The sequence below is a fragment of the Xenopus laevis genome, chromosome 7L, assembly GCF_017654675.1.
Source record: "Xenopus laevis strain J_2021 chromosome 7L, Xenopus_laevis_v10.1, whole genome shotgun sequence".
NCBI classification, from domain to species: domain Eukaryota; kingdom Metazoa; phylum Chordata; class Amphibia; order Anura; family Pipidae; genus Xenopus; species Xenopus laevis.
Genome location: NC_054383.1, coordinates 134,609,507 through 134,626,892, shown reverse-complemented (window position 1 = coordinate 134,626,892; position 17,386 = coordinate 134,609,507). Strand labels below are relative to the sequence as shown.

At 33.2% G+C, this 17,386-nt stretch overlaps 1 protein-coding gene across 13 annotated transcripts in view; it reads left to right on the top strand.

Moving 5' to 3' along the window:
* The window catches only part of LOC108696888, a 369,929-nt gene that overhangs the window by 209,726 nt on the left and 142,817 nt on the right, over positions 1–17,386 (top strand). For all 13 annotated transcript variants that reach the window (XM_041569828.1, XM_041569827.1, XM_041569829.1 and 10 more), the window contains 18 exons: positions 537–566; positions 1,474–1,527; positions 2,089–2,118; positions 2,763–2,816; positions 3,227–3,250; positions 4,097–4,147; positions 5,704–5,733; positions 7,227–7,280; positions 8,499–8,528; positions 9,858–9,908; positions 10,514–10,537; positions 11,341–11,394; positions 11,564–11,593; positions 11,776–11,826; positions 12,519–12,548; positions 13,210–13,263; positions 14,526–14,549; positions 15,301–15,354. In XM_041569828.1, coding sequence (XP_041425762.1) covers positions 537–566; positions 1,474–1,527; positions 2,089–2,118; positions 2,763–2,816; positions 3,227–3,250; positions 4,097–4,147; positions 5,704–5,733; positions 7,227–7,280; positions 8,499–8,528; positions 9,858–9,908; positions 10,514–10,537; positions 11,341–11,394; positions 11,564–11,593; positions 11,776–11,826; positions 12,519–12,548; positions 13,210–13,263; positions 14,526–14,549; positions 15,301–15,354 — 729 coding nt within the window. The remainder of the gene's footprint in view (positions 1–536; positions 567–1,473; positions 1,528–2,088; positions 2,119–2,762; positions 2,817–3,226; positions 3,251–4,096; positions 4,148–5,703; positions 5,734–7,226; positions 7,281–8,498; positions 8,529–9,857; positions 9,909–10,513; positions 10,538–11,340; positions 11,395–11,563; positions 11,594–11,775; positions 11,827–12,518; positions 12,549–13,209; positions 13,264–14,525; positions 14,550–15,300; positions 15,355–17,386) is intronic.

Sequence of the window (17,386 nt, the reverse complement as noted above, 5' to 3'; positions counted from 1 at the left end):
AACTTAGGTATTGGACAAGATGAATATATAAGTATATATATATATAAGAATTTGTGAATGATTACATTATTATTAAATAAAGCATCAAAGAAAAAAAAAGAATGCATGTATGAGAATAAACTAAATGTATATTTTTTTAAACATTACATTGCTTGACCACTGTTGATTTCAACAATATAGTTGAAAATTTAATGTAAGGATTCAACTACTGAGTTAAAAAGAGGTAAACAAATCAGTTGCATATGGAAACACAAATGGAGTATCTCTAAATAATAAAAAAGTCATTGAAGCTTGTATTTACAGGGTAAAAAACTCTTCTAAAAAGACCACATATCAATAGTGCACTAGATGAATCTATCTGTTTATGAAAGGATTAACATCAAGCCAGTAAAAGGCACCCAACTATTGTTTTTTTGTCAATGCCAAGCACAGCATATATTTCTTTTATTGTTTAGATTCTTAATCACACATTTCATGTTTTATTTTAATGTCATATAATTGGATTACTACTTATTTTGCATGCTAAACTTTTACAGGACCTATGGCTCCTATTCCTGGAAAGAAAGGTAATCAACACATTTGGCTGATTTTGAATAGGAGGAACATTAGTGGAGAGGCATGGGGTTAGAAGTAAACACACATTTTTGGAAAACTGCAGTACATTTCTGTGCCAGCTTTGTGACTCTGGACAAGTCAGTTCATGACCCTTTATTTTTGTAACCACCTAAACTAAGCTTCCAGTATTAACAAGACAACACTGTATACAGAGGACAATGTAAATTAGACAATAGTGATGAGCAGCAATAGTGATTTCACTTTGCTGGAAAATTTGCAAAACTGCAAAAAAAAACATTTGAGAAGTGGAGAAAAATCTGCGAAACATCAAAAAATTAGCTAAAGCCATTGAAGTCAATAGGCATCAACATTTTTTTATGAGCAACAATTTTTTATGCTCTCTACAATTTTTCTAGCTCCAAATAAATCAATGGGCCTTTTTTATTATGACAACTTTTTTTTCTTAACTACTTTTTTGTCCCCAAATGCATTAATCTCAAAGGGAGTTTTTTTCTTATGACCACTTTTTTGCCCAAATGGATTAAAGTCAATGGGCCTTTTTTTTTTATGACAACTTTATGTCTTGGCGTTTTTTTTTGGAGCAGTGATTTTTTTACCAAAGTTTTGCGAAAAAATTAGCAGATGGCTTAAGTTGTTTAAGTTGACAAACTATAATTAAAATGCTAGACAATTTATATTAATATACTGTATAACAGTTGCAGATTTTTCTAAAATAACATGTTACTCAAAGTATATGATAATTAGCTTCAACTCGAGAGATTATTTTGCTATAGATCTATATCATACATCACAGTGTTGGAGATTTATTTTAGCAGATACGTTATAACGTTTCCAGAACAAGTGTCTTTATTCTAGGCTTATGGAACAAATTACATTTTTGATTGTTTTCTTCTATAGGCATATGGATCATTGAAGTAAATCTACCAACAGAAAAGGTTTACTATGAAGGGAGTAAGTATTTCCAAAACAAAAGGGCTCATTTTTACTGCTGGTGATTATATCTCTAAATTGAAAATCAATAAGCGCAAGGGGTTTAACTATGCCAGCAATAAATCCTTACAGTGCCATCCCCATTTCTGTAAAAAGTTATATCTCCTAAACCTTCTAACTGTACCTAACATAAACATAGTATTTCTTAAGTTATACCATTTATATATTATATTGCTTCATAACAAGAAAACAATAAACACAAATATACAGTAAAACCTGAATTTTACATACCCTTATTTTAAGTTTCACCTAATTAAACACCCTTTTTGTGGTTCAATAATTTAACCAATATATAATGCATAATGCATTTCCACGAGTTTACATTGTCTCGGATTTCACACAATTTTCTTCTGGTTCCCTAATAAAATGTAACATGGGGTTTCTAATATATATATATATATATATATATATATATATATATATATATATATATATATATATATATATATATATATATATATATATATATATATATATATATATATATGAAATGACAATTGCTATGTGATTCTGTTTTTGTAGTACCCATCACTCCAATTGCACAGACAAATGGTAAGTTAAATATTATTATAATAGAAAAAAATATTTTTATGGCTCAGAATTACAAATTTTGGCACAGTATGGTCACTGTGTGCTGAAGGAGTCTAGTGACATGCACATTTTCATATATGTATTTATGAAGAAAATCATCTTCCTAATGCTTTGGGGGGCAATAAAATAATTTTCTTGGGGGCCCAGAAACTTTTACTTAAACCTAATTTAACATGGAAATCCAACTATTATCAAAATGAGAAGTTTCTGTAGGTATTAAATTACATTATATGTGTTCAATATACTTTATAGGTTAAATATATTGGAATAAATTTTGGGTGGGCACAATCAGTCATACAGTTGAGTTTGAACTAAATTAATTTATATTCTTTAACTATTGTTTTGGACGATAACCACCCAAACTTGCCTGGCCTGTTATATTAAAAACAGATGATAACAGCTGATAATTCATCTCTATCATTGGTTGGACTCATTTTTATACTAATTTCCAGATGGTTACACAATCATGCAATTTCTATCTTGAATAGAGCAACATCTATTGATTAAGATTAGGACAGACAAAAAAAATCAAGAGATATTTGACAACTTAGACACATTGTTCACACTATTTATAATTTGAAACAATATTTATATTTTTTTTTTAGGAGAATGGGTGGTAGAGACACAGAAACCAACTTTACCAGTGCCATATGAAGGAGGCAAGTATATGTAAAAAATCTTGTAGGCTTTCTACTTCCCATCCTTTGTCTATATTATTGGCTCAGCCTATTTGGCATGCATACCATATTCACCAATCAGGATGCTGCTTCCAGTCTTGCAATATATGCAAGACTGGAAGCTTTCTACTTCCCATCCTTTGTCTATATTATTGGCTCAACCTATTTGGCATGCATACCATATTCACCAATCAGGATGCTGCTTCCAGTCTTGCAATGTATGCAGTGCATTGTTATTTAAAGCAGACAAAACCCATATTCTCTTTGCACAATGTTTCTCTTTGCAGATTTAATTTCATGCAGCATCTAATTTTCTTGCAATTTTACAATTTCAAGAATAAAATATTAAAAATCCTGTATCAACATTTTGTTCTTTTATTTTATTTTTTCAGAACCAGGAGTTCCAGTTACAACAGGTACATGTTAAATTCAGAAGTTTATTTGTTATAGTGGAAGGTTATATAAAACATAAAATAAAGCCACATATTGAAGTTTTAAGTCTTTCTTGAATATACACATCAAGTTCAACCTTATGTCTAAATTAAATCTGCCTATATCCTAGTTTATAAAACAACTTCATCCAAAACCCAAAACCAAGCTCAGTAGGCACAACTGCTAATTGTAAAGCTACAAATGGGCATTATTTTAACGGGTTGTTCACCTTCCAACACTTTTTATTTCAGTTCAGTTATTTTCAGATAGTTCATCAGCAATAAATACTTTTTTCATTGAAATATAAAGTTTAATTTTCCCCTTCTTATGTATTGCTAAAGCTGCTCTGGGAGGGGAATCATTGTAAACTGTTCTAAATTGATACATTAACTGATACATTTCTTATCCTAGCCCTTCTGAGCAGAGTCCCTGAGTTTCATTAAAGGCAGCTGTTAGAATTGATACAATAGTTGCACGTATATTCCCCATAGATCCTACTTAGAACTTATGGAGCAAATTGAAACATATCAGAAGTTGCACCGGGATCACTGAGCTGCCAGACTGAAAAACCAGAGACAGGAACATTAAACTTTCAACTTCAATTTTGGAAATATAATCAAAAATAAAACACGGAAAGCAACTTAAAAAAGTGAACAATCTGAAAACAACTGAACTGAAAACAGAGTTTGGAATGGCATCCCTTTAATGGCAACATCATGCCTAGAACATGTGGCCTGCCTTGATATTTGTTTTATAGATACAAATATTGTAAACATGCCTACAGTATTTCTGTTTGAATGAAACCAAAATAATTATTATTTTGCTTTTAGATTGGATAACTGAGCTGGCAAGTCCAGGCAAACCTACAAGATTTAAAGGAAGTGAGTATCTTAGCAATACTTGTTGTCAGTACTGAGGATTCAATTAGAATTCTGGTTGGTAATTAAAAGACTGACCCAGATTATGATGAATCCTCACCATGCATTAATTAGAAACTGCTACACCCTCCAACAACTATAGGGTTCTTCCAAAAAAAAGTGTTTCTTTTGTGAAGGGTCCTACAAATTGTTTTCTACTGTTGAGCCACCCAGCTCCTTAACTGCTTAAAGTAAAGTCATTGTAAGATCTTCGCCAGATAGGACCTGATTTAAGATTGATTGAGCTTTTTCCTTAAAGATTGCTCAAGCTGAAAAGCTTCAGCAATCTTACATACGATCCTTAGTGATCTTTTAGAGGCTTGGTACAGTAGGTTCAACAAAAGAATGGCTCCTCAGGCAATATTCATTCAAATCTGTATGTCTCTTTGCATACAGATATATAGAGTCAAATAGGTAGAGAATAGTGATAAGCACATTTATTCATCATGCATAGATTTGTAGTGAAATTAGAAATTTTGTCATCAGCAAATTTTTTCATGAAACTGCAACAAAAATTTGCCGCAAAGATAAATCGCAGAGAACAGCTCCAAGAAAAAACACCTATTCACTTCAATGCATTTGGAGTGAGAAAAAATATCCATTGACAATGCTTTTAGAGTGATAAAAACTTGACAAAAAAAACTCCCATTGACTAACGCAATTGGAGTGAGAAAAAAAGTTGCCCATAGACTCCAATATGTTTTGCTACGAAAAAGTTGCTACAATAAAAAAGTCACCCATAGACTTTAATGCCTTTTTTAGCAGTTTGGCAAATTTTTTGGTGAAGCTAAATTGGCCAAATTTGCTTATCACTAGTAGAACACTGAACAGGCAGTTGCAGCAGGGGCAGCACTTCTAAAATGTAAAAATGTAAAATGCAATACTAACTTGGGGTTACATAGAACTATAAATGAGGGGGATCTTAATAAAGTGTAACACTTGCATATACTTGGAGTGTTTCTTTACACTCCCTTGTATTTAAATATACAAAGTATACTCTTTGTTGCTCATACATACTTTTTTATATATATATATATATATATATATATATATATATATATATATATATATATATATATATATATATATATATATATGCATTGGAGGGCTAGGGCACACACATAAAGAGTTACACACCTGGGTGCAATACAGGAATACAATATCCACTCGAGAAGAATGCTGCTGCACACCAGGATTTATCGTGAAAAAAGTCAGTACTTTATTTGATCAAACTTTTTTCACGATAAATCCTGGTGTGCAGCAGCATTCTTCTCGAGTATATATATATATATATATATATATATATATATATAATATAGATACACTACGATAGGGCTGTTATAGTTCCAGTTGATACCCTTTTGTTTTTCTTTAAACAGACCCATGCTATACCCTTTACTATAACATGATTTTAAAAGATAAAATGATAAAAGACTGCATTTCATCCTGAGAGCATGCCTTGTACGTAACATAATGTAAATGTTTAAAGTATGAATTAAAATATAACTACTTTTTTTTAGAACCTATTGCTCCAATATCTGGAAGAAAGCGTAAGTTGCAGCCTATTTACCTTTAACCTTATTGAAAACCTTGAGATTAAATCAGCAGAGGTGTTGCTTCTCCAAGATAACAGAATACAACAGTATATTATCAGGGTTGTATGCATATACACAGTGTCGGACTGGAATGATTTTTATGGTGTCGTTTTTATTTCTAAATTACACTGCAAATAATTCACTCTACTACATACAATTTAATTCCTGAATCAGTAAGTTTATTTAGTTGGAATATTGGTGTGTAGGTGCATCTCAGGTCATTTTGCCTGGTCATTTACTTTCAGAAAGAGCCAGCACTTTAGGATGAAACTGCTTTCTGGCAGGCTGTTGTTTCTCCTACTCAATGTAACTGAATGTGTCTCAGTGGGACCTGGATTTTACTATTGAGTGCTGTTCTTAGATCTACCAGGCAGCTGTTATCTTGTGTTAGGGAGCTGCTATCTGGTTACCTTCCCATTGTTCTGTTGTTAGGCTGCTGGGAGGGAGAGGGAGGGGGTGATATCACTCCAACTTGCAGTACAGCAGTAAAGGGTGACTGAAGTTTATCAGAGCACAAGTCACATGACTGGGGGCAGCTGGAAAACTGACAATATGTCTAGCCCCATGTCAGATTTCAAAATTAAATATAAAAAAATCTGTTTTTTGAGAAATGGATTTCAGTGTAGAATTCTGCTGGAGCAGCACTATTGACTGATTTGTTTTGGAAAAAAAAATGTTTTCCCATCACAGTATCCCTTTAAAGCACAAGTAATGTCAATCTACATTGCTGAATATATAGTAACCCAGCCTTCCCTTCCATTTGCCAATCAGATGTGATCTCCATTTGGTGGGCATGCTCAGGCCTTTAGTTTTCACTACTTTGGTTGCAGAGTTGGGGAGAGGGATGGAAATGAAATATCCCAAATTCCAGAACCCACCAGCACACCCTGGCCTCTCAAGCACAAGCTGGCCCAGTGCACAGTTACAAGGGATCGGCAACCCTAATTGTAGTAAGCGTAATAGAAGAAAAATCGGCACTCAGAGCTCAATGCATGCGGGCAAAGCCCTGCATGCATTGACGAAGGGGTCCGCCCCCGAAACGTTACATTGTAATAAACACGCAGGGCTTTGCCCGCATGCATTGAGCTCTGAGTGCCGGTTTTTCTTCTATTATGGAAATGAAATATCCCATTAATACTGCATTTAAATAAAGCCTTTTGGATAGCTACATTGGGCTCTAGACAAATAAAATTCTTATATAACAATTCAAATTAATTTTAACTGATTAAACCATTTAAAAGTTACTTATTTGCAGTTAAATTTAATCAGGATATCCACAGGACATGTTAGCCCCAAATTAACAACTGAAAAGAATCCTGCTTAGATTATTTATTGGGAATATCCTGGGAAATCATTTAAGGATATCTATTTCTCATCTCTAATACAGTAATATGTGCTTTTTGCCTAAAGCTGAATGATGCTTTACCACATGACTTTTATTTTTTTAGGAACTTGGCTCATAAGAGTGACACAGCCAACAGGGGTATATGAGTATGAAGGCAGTAAGTATCTCCATTATATCTAACTATGCAGAGTGCAGAAATCAATTTCTCTAAAGTAGTGTGTATAGGGTTAATAGCCCTATGGCTTTAAATCCCTACAGGATCAGTTCTCTTAATTACTTGGCAGAAGGGCCTGTTGAGTGTGTTTAATTGACTACTTCTTGACACAATTTGAAATATTGCTGAGGAAGGTTAGTTATTCATATTTGGCCTCCAGCTAAGGAAGAGGGTGGATGTTGCTGTGAGCCTGGGCATGGACCCAATAAAGGAAAGGCCCCAAGGGTATGGAGGCCCTTGGTTAAATCAGGGAACAGGGACCCATGAATGAGGTATTAGATAGTAGCAGGTGTAGCTCCTGCCCCAGTACACTCTAGGGGACAGATTTATCAAGGATCAAATTGAAAATTTTAAATTTGAATTTCGAGTTTATTTTAGTGTAATTCGACTAGGGAATAGTCAGAATTCTGTTCGAATTTTAACAACATTTTAAATTTGAATTCTGAAATTTATCATGTACTGTCCCTTTAAGAATTCAAATTCAACCATTTGCCATCTAAAACCTGCCGAATTGGTGTTTTAGGCTATGGGGGACTTCCTACAATCAATTTGGAGTAGTTTGGTGGAATTTTGAAAAAAAAATTTGTTTTTTTTTTAAAAACATTTTTGGGTGAAAAAATTCGATTAGAATTAGATTCAAAATTGAATCAAGTTTGCAGGTCGATCCTATTCACTCAAATTTAAAAAAATAAAAAATTTTAATAAATTTTGATTGGTTATTTTTTTTTCAAATTTTAAAGTTTTAGAAATTCCCATACTCCCATAAACTCAAAATTCGACACTTGATAAATCTATTCCTAGGACTGTAGACAAAGAAAAAGATCTGTATTACAGGATCAAAGATTAGATCTGTATTACATAATATTTGCTGAATGTGACTTGCAAATTGGGCAATACATTTTCATTTGATGTTGATCTTGAGCATTCAGATTTGTAAGGGGTTCAAATTGTTGCTTAATGGTGGTGCTAAATTACTGTAAGAGGTACAGTAATTTAGCACCACCATTAAGCAACAATTTAAAGTCTTTACATTTGGTTACTGCAAACTATTGTTATAGTTTTATTTTCACAATTTTTTATGCAATTATGTCAATATAAAAAGGACGTCTAAATTAATTTAAAAGTACATTTATATAATTTTAATGTGATCCCTTTTTCTAGTACCGGAATCTCCAATTCCAGGAACAGATGGTAAGTTTTAAAAGAATAATAATGCTTGACAAAGGGGTATACCCCGAAACGTTGCACCTTGCAAATAAACTCAGCAAGGGTTTGTCCCTGCTTGAATTTTGAGCTGAGTGCCGGTTGAATTTATTATTATTATTATTATTAACATGTATTTATTTAGCGCCAACATATTGCGTAGCACTGTAAAGTAAATGTGATTATACAACTAAATCACATGAATTATATACATAGAACATATGGCGTTACATACATCACAATCAATACCAATAATAATACAATTAAAGTAAATTAATACAATACAAATATCAATACAATTAAAAGAGAGTTACAGTAGTCTAGACGTGATATGACGAGAGTGTGAATAAGAATTTATTCCTATAATTATACTTATGTTTTAAAAGAATAACTCATTGTACAATATATTTCTTAGATTAAGGTACAGTATGATTAATCTATATCTGTTTACAGTGAGAAACATATAGGATCTGTGCAGCCACTGGGACAGAATGTTCTGTTATACAGATAGCTAGAATCTCAGCTGCCATAAAGCAGGACAGGACTGTTGCTTACAATGGGGATCAGATAGGATCTGTGCAGCCACTGGGACAGAATGCTCTGTTATACAGATAGCTAGAATCTCAGCTGCCATAAAGCAGGACAGGACTGCTGCTTACAATGGGGATCAGATAGGATCTGTGTAGCCACTGGGACAGAATGCTCTGTTATACAGATAGCTAGAATCTCAGCTGCCATAAAGCAGGACAGGACTGTTGCTTACAATGGGGATCAGATAGGATCTGTGCAGCCACTGGGACAGAATGTTCTGTTATACAGATAGCTACAATCTCAGCTGCCATAAAGCAGGGCAGTACTGCTGCTTACAATGGGCATCAGATAGGATCTGTGCAGCCACTGGGACAGAATGTTCTGTTATACAGATAGCTAGAATCTCAGCTGCCATAAAGCAGGGCAGTACTGCTGCTTACAATGGGCATCAGATAGGATCTGTGCAGCCACTGGGACAGAATGTTCTGTTCTACAGATAGCTACAATCTCAGCTGCCATAAAGCAGGGCAGGACTGCTGCTTACAATGGGGATCAGATAGGATCTGTGCAGCCACTGGGACAGAATGTTCTGTTATACAGATAGCTAGAATCTCAGCTGCCATAAAGCAGGACAGGACTGCTGCTTACAATGGGATCTGTGCAGCCACTGGGACAGAATACTCTGTTATAAAGGTAGACATAGTCTGATGCAGTACAAAATATATAGAAAAATCAGAGCTTTAAATACAAAAACACTAATGTTTTTTCTTATTCTAATTTTAACAGATTGGACAATAAAGACAGAAGAGCCAACAGCACCAGTGCTATATGAAGCAAGTGAGTACATTACTGTATATTTTGATCATATATAGCAGTTTCTCCTTAGAAATATACTGTAATAATATACCATAAAAACTGAGACAACTTGTTTATTGAAAGTTTCATAAAGGCACACTAACTTATTTCCAATAGACATATTTTTGTTCTATTTCTGTATAGTGTATAAGCAAATGATTTGGAAATTCTATAAATTTGTTTCAATGAGTGATGTCTATTACGATTACTTGTATCAAGTATTTATGAGCAGGCTGAAGCAGAAAAGAATTCCAAAACAATATTACACCAATATGTTACATACTGTATTTAGCATATGTAGATTGGGTAGCAAAACTTTGTCAATTTATATTTATTCCATTGCAAACGTTCTAATTTTATGAATTAACTGCAATTGTATAAATACAGTTTAAGAAGTAAATTAACTTTATTTTGATGAAGCATAGTGCAATCATCATCAGTTGTACTGATAAAGTTGAAGGCATATTTTAACTTCTGATTAGACTGAAAGACAAGAAAATAAATACATGCGGAAGTTACATTTATTGTATTCACAATATGCGTTTATTACTGTATCTAAACAAAATATTCCTTCATTTATTCTCTAGAACCTGAAGAGCCATCTCCTAAAGGTAATTACATTTGGTCAAATAACATATCTGTTTATATTGCTCAAAACCACTATTTTGTTTATTTTTTTCTATTTTAATTACATTTTTGATGTGGGTTTTTTTGGCTTTTACAACGCTGTATAGAGGTTTACAAATGTATGACTATAATTTTTTGAATATCTTATATTAGTTTACAAATGTAGTTTTATAACTGATATTGCTACAGATATTTCTACAGGGCAGATTGATCAACGGTCAAATTGAAAGTTAGAGTTTTTAAATTTAAATTTCAAATTTATTTTAGTGTAATTTGACTAGGGAATAGTCCAAATTTGTTTCGAGTTTTCGAATTTCAAAATGTATCATGTAATGTCTCTTTAAGAATTTGAATTTGACTATTCGCCATCTAAAACTTGCCAAATTGGTGTCATTTGGTGGACTTTTCTGTGAAAAAACTAAAATCGAATTTGAATCAAGTTTGCAGATCGATCCTATTCACCTGAATATAAAAAATAAGATTTTTTTTATAAATAGATTTTGATTGGTCAGTTTTATTACGAATTTCAAGTTTATGGGAGTTGATGGGAGTTTTTAGAAACTCCCATAAACTTGAAAATGACCCTAGATAAATATGCCCCTAAGAGCACAAGAGCTAAAAAAGGGGGGCCCCAAGACAACAATGTATTGAAAATAAAAACATTTTTGAAAAATATCTGAGCATTCTTTGGTGACCTTTAAGAGTTGCATAACATAAAGATACAAATAATTTTACATTTTGTCACTTTTACTAACAAAAACATTGCCATTATTTTTTTTTTTTTTAGAAGACTGGATCATAGAATTAGGAAGTGCAGACAATCCAACTAAATTTAAAGGAAGTAAGTATAAATGTAAACTCTGTGTGTGCCTCTGTTTTTATTTGTAATGCTAGGCATTGCCCAATGCCTATAGAATAGAACCTGGAAGTATATGTTGCTGGTGCCATGCATGTTATGATTCAAATAATTGGTTCCAAGTCTGACTTCAGTAACTTAATTTTTTCTTTAGGACCTTCTGCTCCAATTCCACAACGAAAAGGTAATTACAAATACAAACAAATTTATATATATATATATATTATATAAAAAAATGACTACTTGCTAAATGCTTTTTAAATAGATTTTTGCAGATAAATCTTAAATAAATGTATTTAATGAATTTAAATCTGCTCAGTCTCATGCAAAATCAAATGAATACATTTTTGTACATTTGTTCTGTAGTGTGGGTCATAAAAGTCACACGACCAACTGGAGTAGAAGAATTTGAAGGGAGTAAGTACACATATTTTATATATCATGTTATATATGGCAATGATAAAGTTTATGCAATTTTTTTGAATTTCTTCATGTAAAGGTCTAGGTCTAAGATTCCATCAAATCCTTCCTTCCTTCCTTCCTTCCTTCCTTCCTTCCTCCCTCCCTTCCTCCCTCCCTCCCTCCCTCCCTCCCTCCCTCCTTCCTATGTAATAATAACACAGTACATTATGCTTGGCCCCAATTATGACAGGATTAATCCTTATTGGAGGCAAAATAATCCTGTTTGGTTTAATTATGTTTAAATTACTTTTTAGTAGACTTAAGGTATGGAAATCCAGATTATGGAAAGATCCCTTAACCAGAAAACCCAGATCCTGAGCATTCTGGAAAATAGGTCCTATAATTATATACAACAGATTGATTGCCTTTTCTTTATGGATCTTGCAAGCCTAGAGAATGCTAAACACCAGCTGAAAAGCAGTTTCGAATATTTAAATCTACAAAGTTATGGAACTCTAAGTTACCGGTACACTTTTATCATTAGTTTTCAGGAAATGTAACATGTGTTTTTAGCAATATCACTAGTCATTCTTTAATTAAATTGCAGCTTTGTAGGTAGTAATATGGCTACATATTAATGCCACTGATATCACCTGCCTTTGTAGTCTAAGAACTAGCTCTATATTTTGTATTTTTTTATTTTGCAGTACCTATATCAGAAATTCCAGGTGGTGCTGGTAAGTTAATTATTGTCATGGAAAACTTGGACGCATACTAGTATTTCAATTGTAAAATCCATTCTGACAACTGTGCTAATCTGAATCACACTACCAAGTGTTAATAATTTATACTGAAAATTACTATTAATGCTTCCGAAATTGAATTGCTGCATGGAAGAACATACATTACAAACTGCTTTCTAAGACCCTAAAGCACAGTGGGGTACACATTTCTTTCAAGAGTACCATAATCATCATAATTAACATTTTCAATACAATTTTATATACTTTCTGATACAATCAGTGGCTCAACCAACATGTCCAATCAGAATCTTTAGGATTTTGTGCAGATATCACATGGGAATCATATTTAATTGGAACTGTAGGCCGTTTTTCACAAATAAGCCCACTTGTGTGTGCCCACCCTACAGCATTAAGGTCGACATGATTACTGCAATATTCTGCATTCAGTTTGCATTTATGAAACCAAACCAATTTGCTTTTGTTAATCATTGTGAGCACAAGAAATTATCCATTATATCAGTAAATGTAAAATGCTGAATTCTCCAATTAGACTATAGTTTATAATTGTATCACGTATTAAAAGATGCAATTCAAATACACCATTTGTGTTGCAATGGTATGCTCTCCTGCTGATTGAATTATTTATTGTGCCTAGGAGAATGGATCATAAAAACAGAGCAGCCAACAACACCTGTGCCCTATGAACAGGGTAAGTACCTATGTAGACTGGGTTATTTCATTCATTAAAGGGGCAATGTACATCTTAAAATTTGATCAAAATGCCCAAATAAAGATTGTAATTAAAATGTTCTACACCATTCTTTTCCTAAAAAAATCATATTATAAAACACTAATGTCTGATTATATTATTTTGATTTCCCTTACTACCCACATTCCCTCTGGGGTTAGATTAAAGAGGGTTAAATAGATTTGTATAATGAACACCTTCATTCTCCTTATTGCTGCCATACATATGGTTTAAATACACAAAAGGGTTCAGTATACATAACATAAGTTTAACTAGGATAGAGAAACTATTTAAATGCTTCTAACACAATTGCTTTGAAGAACGTATAGTTCTTTTTATAGTTATAGTATTAATTTAACACATTACGCATTAAATTACACATTTCTGAGCTGTTTAGTACAGCAAAACAATCTACAGAACTTTTACTTAAATTCCAGGCTTCACGCATTTCTAATATAAACCCTATTAACCGTATTTAATTTCATGTCACGTAGGAGGGAGTCACTGAAGCGTGACTTGTAATAATAAAGAGATTGCAACTGTAACTATAAAACCTAACTAGTGATGGTCGAATTTATTCGCCAGGCACAAATTCACGTTGAATTCCCGCGATTCACCACCGGCGAATAAATTCGCAAAACCACCATGAAAATTCGCCGGCGTCAAAAAAAATGGATGCCGGCGTCCGGACGCCAGCACATTTTCACCAGTGAATTTGGTGATTTATTTTTTTTTTGCCGTGTCGCGAATTTCGCGGGAAATAAATTTTTGGGCGAAGCGAAATGCCCCAAATTCACCCATCAATAACCTAACAGTAACAAAATAGGGGGCTTTAATGAATGGATAATTGTATGCATTGATGGCCTTCAACATGACATGGTTGTACTTTCAGGGCTAATCAATGACCAAAGACAGAACAGAACAGGATATTTTTTATTTGGTAAACCAAGCATGGCAGACAAGTGTGATAGTGTTAGCAGACAGGACAGGCAAGGCAAAACAAGAAATGCTGGGATTACTAACAGGTAATAATGACACAGTCCAATGGTGGTAGAGTTCATGCGTTTTCCTGAGTCTCAGTCTTTTGTTTCTTCTGAAACAAATTTATTAGAGCTGCACACATATTCCAAAACATTGTTTTTTACATTTTCCAAGTTATCTTTTAGATTCTTGGCATTACAGTATTTTCCAGACTTTTTATTGTCTTGTCTTCTTTTATATAGAACCTGGAGCCCCAAGTCCAACAGGTAATTAATTCATGACCCCAATAATTTAACAATAAACTATATTTAGAAAAAAAACAGATACTACACATTTTACATCTGTAATCAAGCATTTAAGTTTTAATTATCTTCCTCTGGATCAACTGGCAGTAGTCAGCTGTTATATAGACGTTAAAGGTTAAACTTGATCATTATATAGACATTTAGCGGGTTATTTACTTACTTGCAAAAAGTCAGAATTTAAAAATCTGCAATCTCAAATCTGTCAAGGTCATGTACTGTATAAGTCAATCAGAGATGTCCCTTTTACAATTTGAAGATATTGTGATCTGTGTTGGGTTTCGTTTGATAATCTGAAAAATTCTAGGTTTTATCACATGAAAAAATCAAGCAATTTGGATGCCAAATCTGAAAAATTCATACGATTCAGGTTTTTGCTCAATTTTATAGTTTCCCCCCCCCCCGACTTTTTCAAGTAATATTATTGAGAAATAACATAAAATTGTGGATGGGATTTGGTCAAGCTTGGATAAATAAAAATTAGATAATTTAGGGATTAAGTAAATAACCCCCTAAATGCTGAACTTGAACATATGGTTTTTCAACCAAAGTTTACTATGTTATGTAAAGAATACTTTTCCTATACCAATGAAGTAATAATTAATAAAATATTTTTAACAGTAATGTTGGAGAAAACATAGCTTAATATTATTCTCTCTTGGTGTTTTGATTTAAAATATTTAAGCAATAAAATATTGTTTATATGTTTGTTTAGCTGAATGGATCATAGATATGACACATGAAGACCAACCAACTAAATTTAAAGCAAGTAAGTATATCAAATACCCTTGTTATGAAAACAATAGGCAAACATTTATGTATGTCTGTAATCTTTATCATTTGCCAAAAAATATCTCAAGACAATACTAACAATGTGATTTCTTGTGGCCAAATTTTTTAAATTCAGGGTTTTTCCATTTTGAGGTAGTTGCTTTCCCCTGTTACATGTACTCCCCCAATTTATACATCTTAAAAGAAAACAAAAGTTTTTACAGCCACTTTAGCCATTTTTAATATGCAATAATCCAATTTATATCTTGCTACTGCTACCTACTACTCACTATCTAAGTTTATGGGACAGATTTATTAAGGGTCGAATTGAAAATTCGAATTTCAATTTTTACATTTTTTTATAGTCAAAACTCTCAAATTTGAATTGTGAATTATCCAAACTTGATTAGAGTTTTAATTCAAATTTTGAGATTTATTGGACTCTGGCCCTTTTAAAATTATAATATTAGAAATATTAGAATATTAAAATTAGAACACCTAAAACCTGCCAAGTTCATGTATAAGTCAATTGGAGAGGTCCATGGACCATTTTGTACATATTAGTAGCCTTTCTGACATTCGAGTTTTTTTCAGAGAAAAAGACTCAAATCAAGTTCAGTCGAATTTGATTCAAATTCAATTCGAGTTTTCGAGTTGGTAAAATTAGTGAGAGTTTTGGATATTCAAATTCTTTTTATAAATAACCCCCCAGTAGAATTTCAAGTATATTAGAATTTAATAGAGTTTAAAAAAACTCACATGAATTTGAAATTTGACCTTTAATAAATGTGCCTCTATGTGTTCTATCTATATGTCTGTACATTTGCTATACATTTAGAACTTCAAGTAGTACTGAGTATGGACATTATAATATAATACAATACTTCTCTGATAAAAACATGGCCTTCTTTGAGATGCTGTTGCAGAGGCAATTCTATAAGGGAGTAACTAAAACACTAAATTTTAGACTTGCAAACGTCAGGCAAGCTAAAATTGGTATGGAAAAGGATATTGCAGCAAGCAGTATTTTTTAAATATGTGAATAGTAAAAAAGTTAAGCAGGAAGGGGTGGGATTCTTAATATCAGAGGGGAGTCGGCTGGTTGATGAGAACAAAAAAAAGCTGAGATTCTGAACTATTTTTGTCTGTCTACACAAATGAGGAAACAGTTAATGAAGGTTTCTTAATGCATGGTTCACACATGAGGAAATTCAAAAGAGACTAGAACATGTTAAGATTAACAAAGGTCTATGGGGCAGATGGTATTCATCCCAGGGTACTTAGTGAGCTTAGCTCTGTGATTGCCAAACCTCTTTACTTAATTTTTCAGGATTCATTAAGGTCTGGAATGGTGCTGAAGGACTGGCGAATTGCTAATGTGGTGCCTGTATTCAAAAAGGGATCCCCTTCTCAGCCTCAAAACTATAGGCCATTTAGTCTGACGTCAGTGGTAGGAAAGCTTTTCAAAGGGTTCTAAAGGATAAGATACTGGACTGCATAGCTAATCATAATACTATGAGTTTGTGGCAGCATGGTTTTATGCGTAATAGATCTTGCCAGACTAACTTCATTTCTTTTTATGAGAAGGTGAGCAGGAACCTTTATTCTGGGATGGCAGTGGATGTGATTTACTTAGACTTTGCTGAAGCATTTGCTACAGTGCCACGCAGAAGGTTACTTGTAAATTAAGGAATGTTTGCCTGGAACATAGTATTTTTACTTGAATAGAGAACTGTCTAAAAGATAGAAAAAAAGAGTGGTGGTAAATGGAACATTTTCTGATTGGATCAGTGTTAGTGGAGTACTACATGGCTCTGTACTAGGTCCTTTGCTTTTCAACTTGTTTATTAAGGACCTGGAGGTGGGCATTGGAAGTACTGTTTCTATTTTTGCTGATGATACTTACTTGTGCAGAGCTATGGGTTCTATGCAGGATGCTGCCAATTGGCAGAATGATGTGACTTAGTTGGAAAACTGGGCAGCAAACTGGAAAATGAGTTTCAATGTTGATGAATGCAAGGTTATGCACT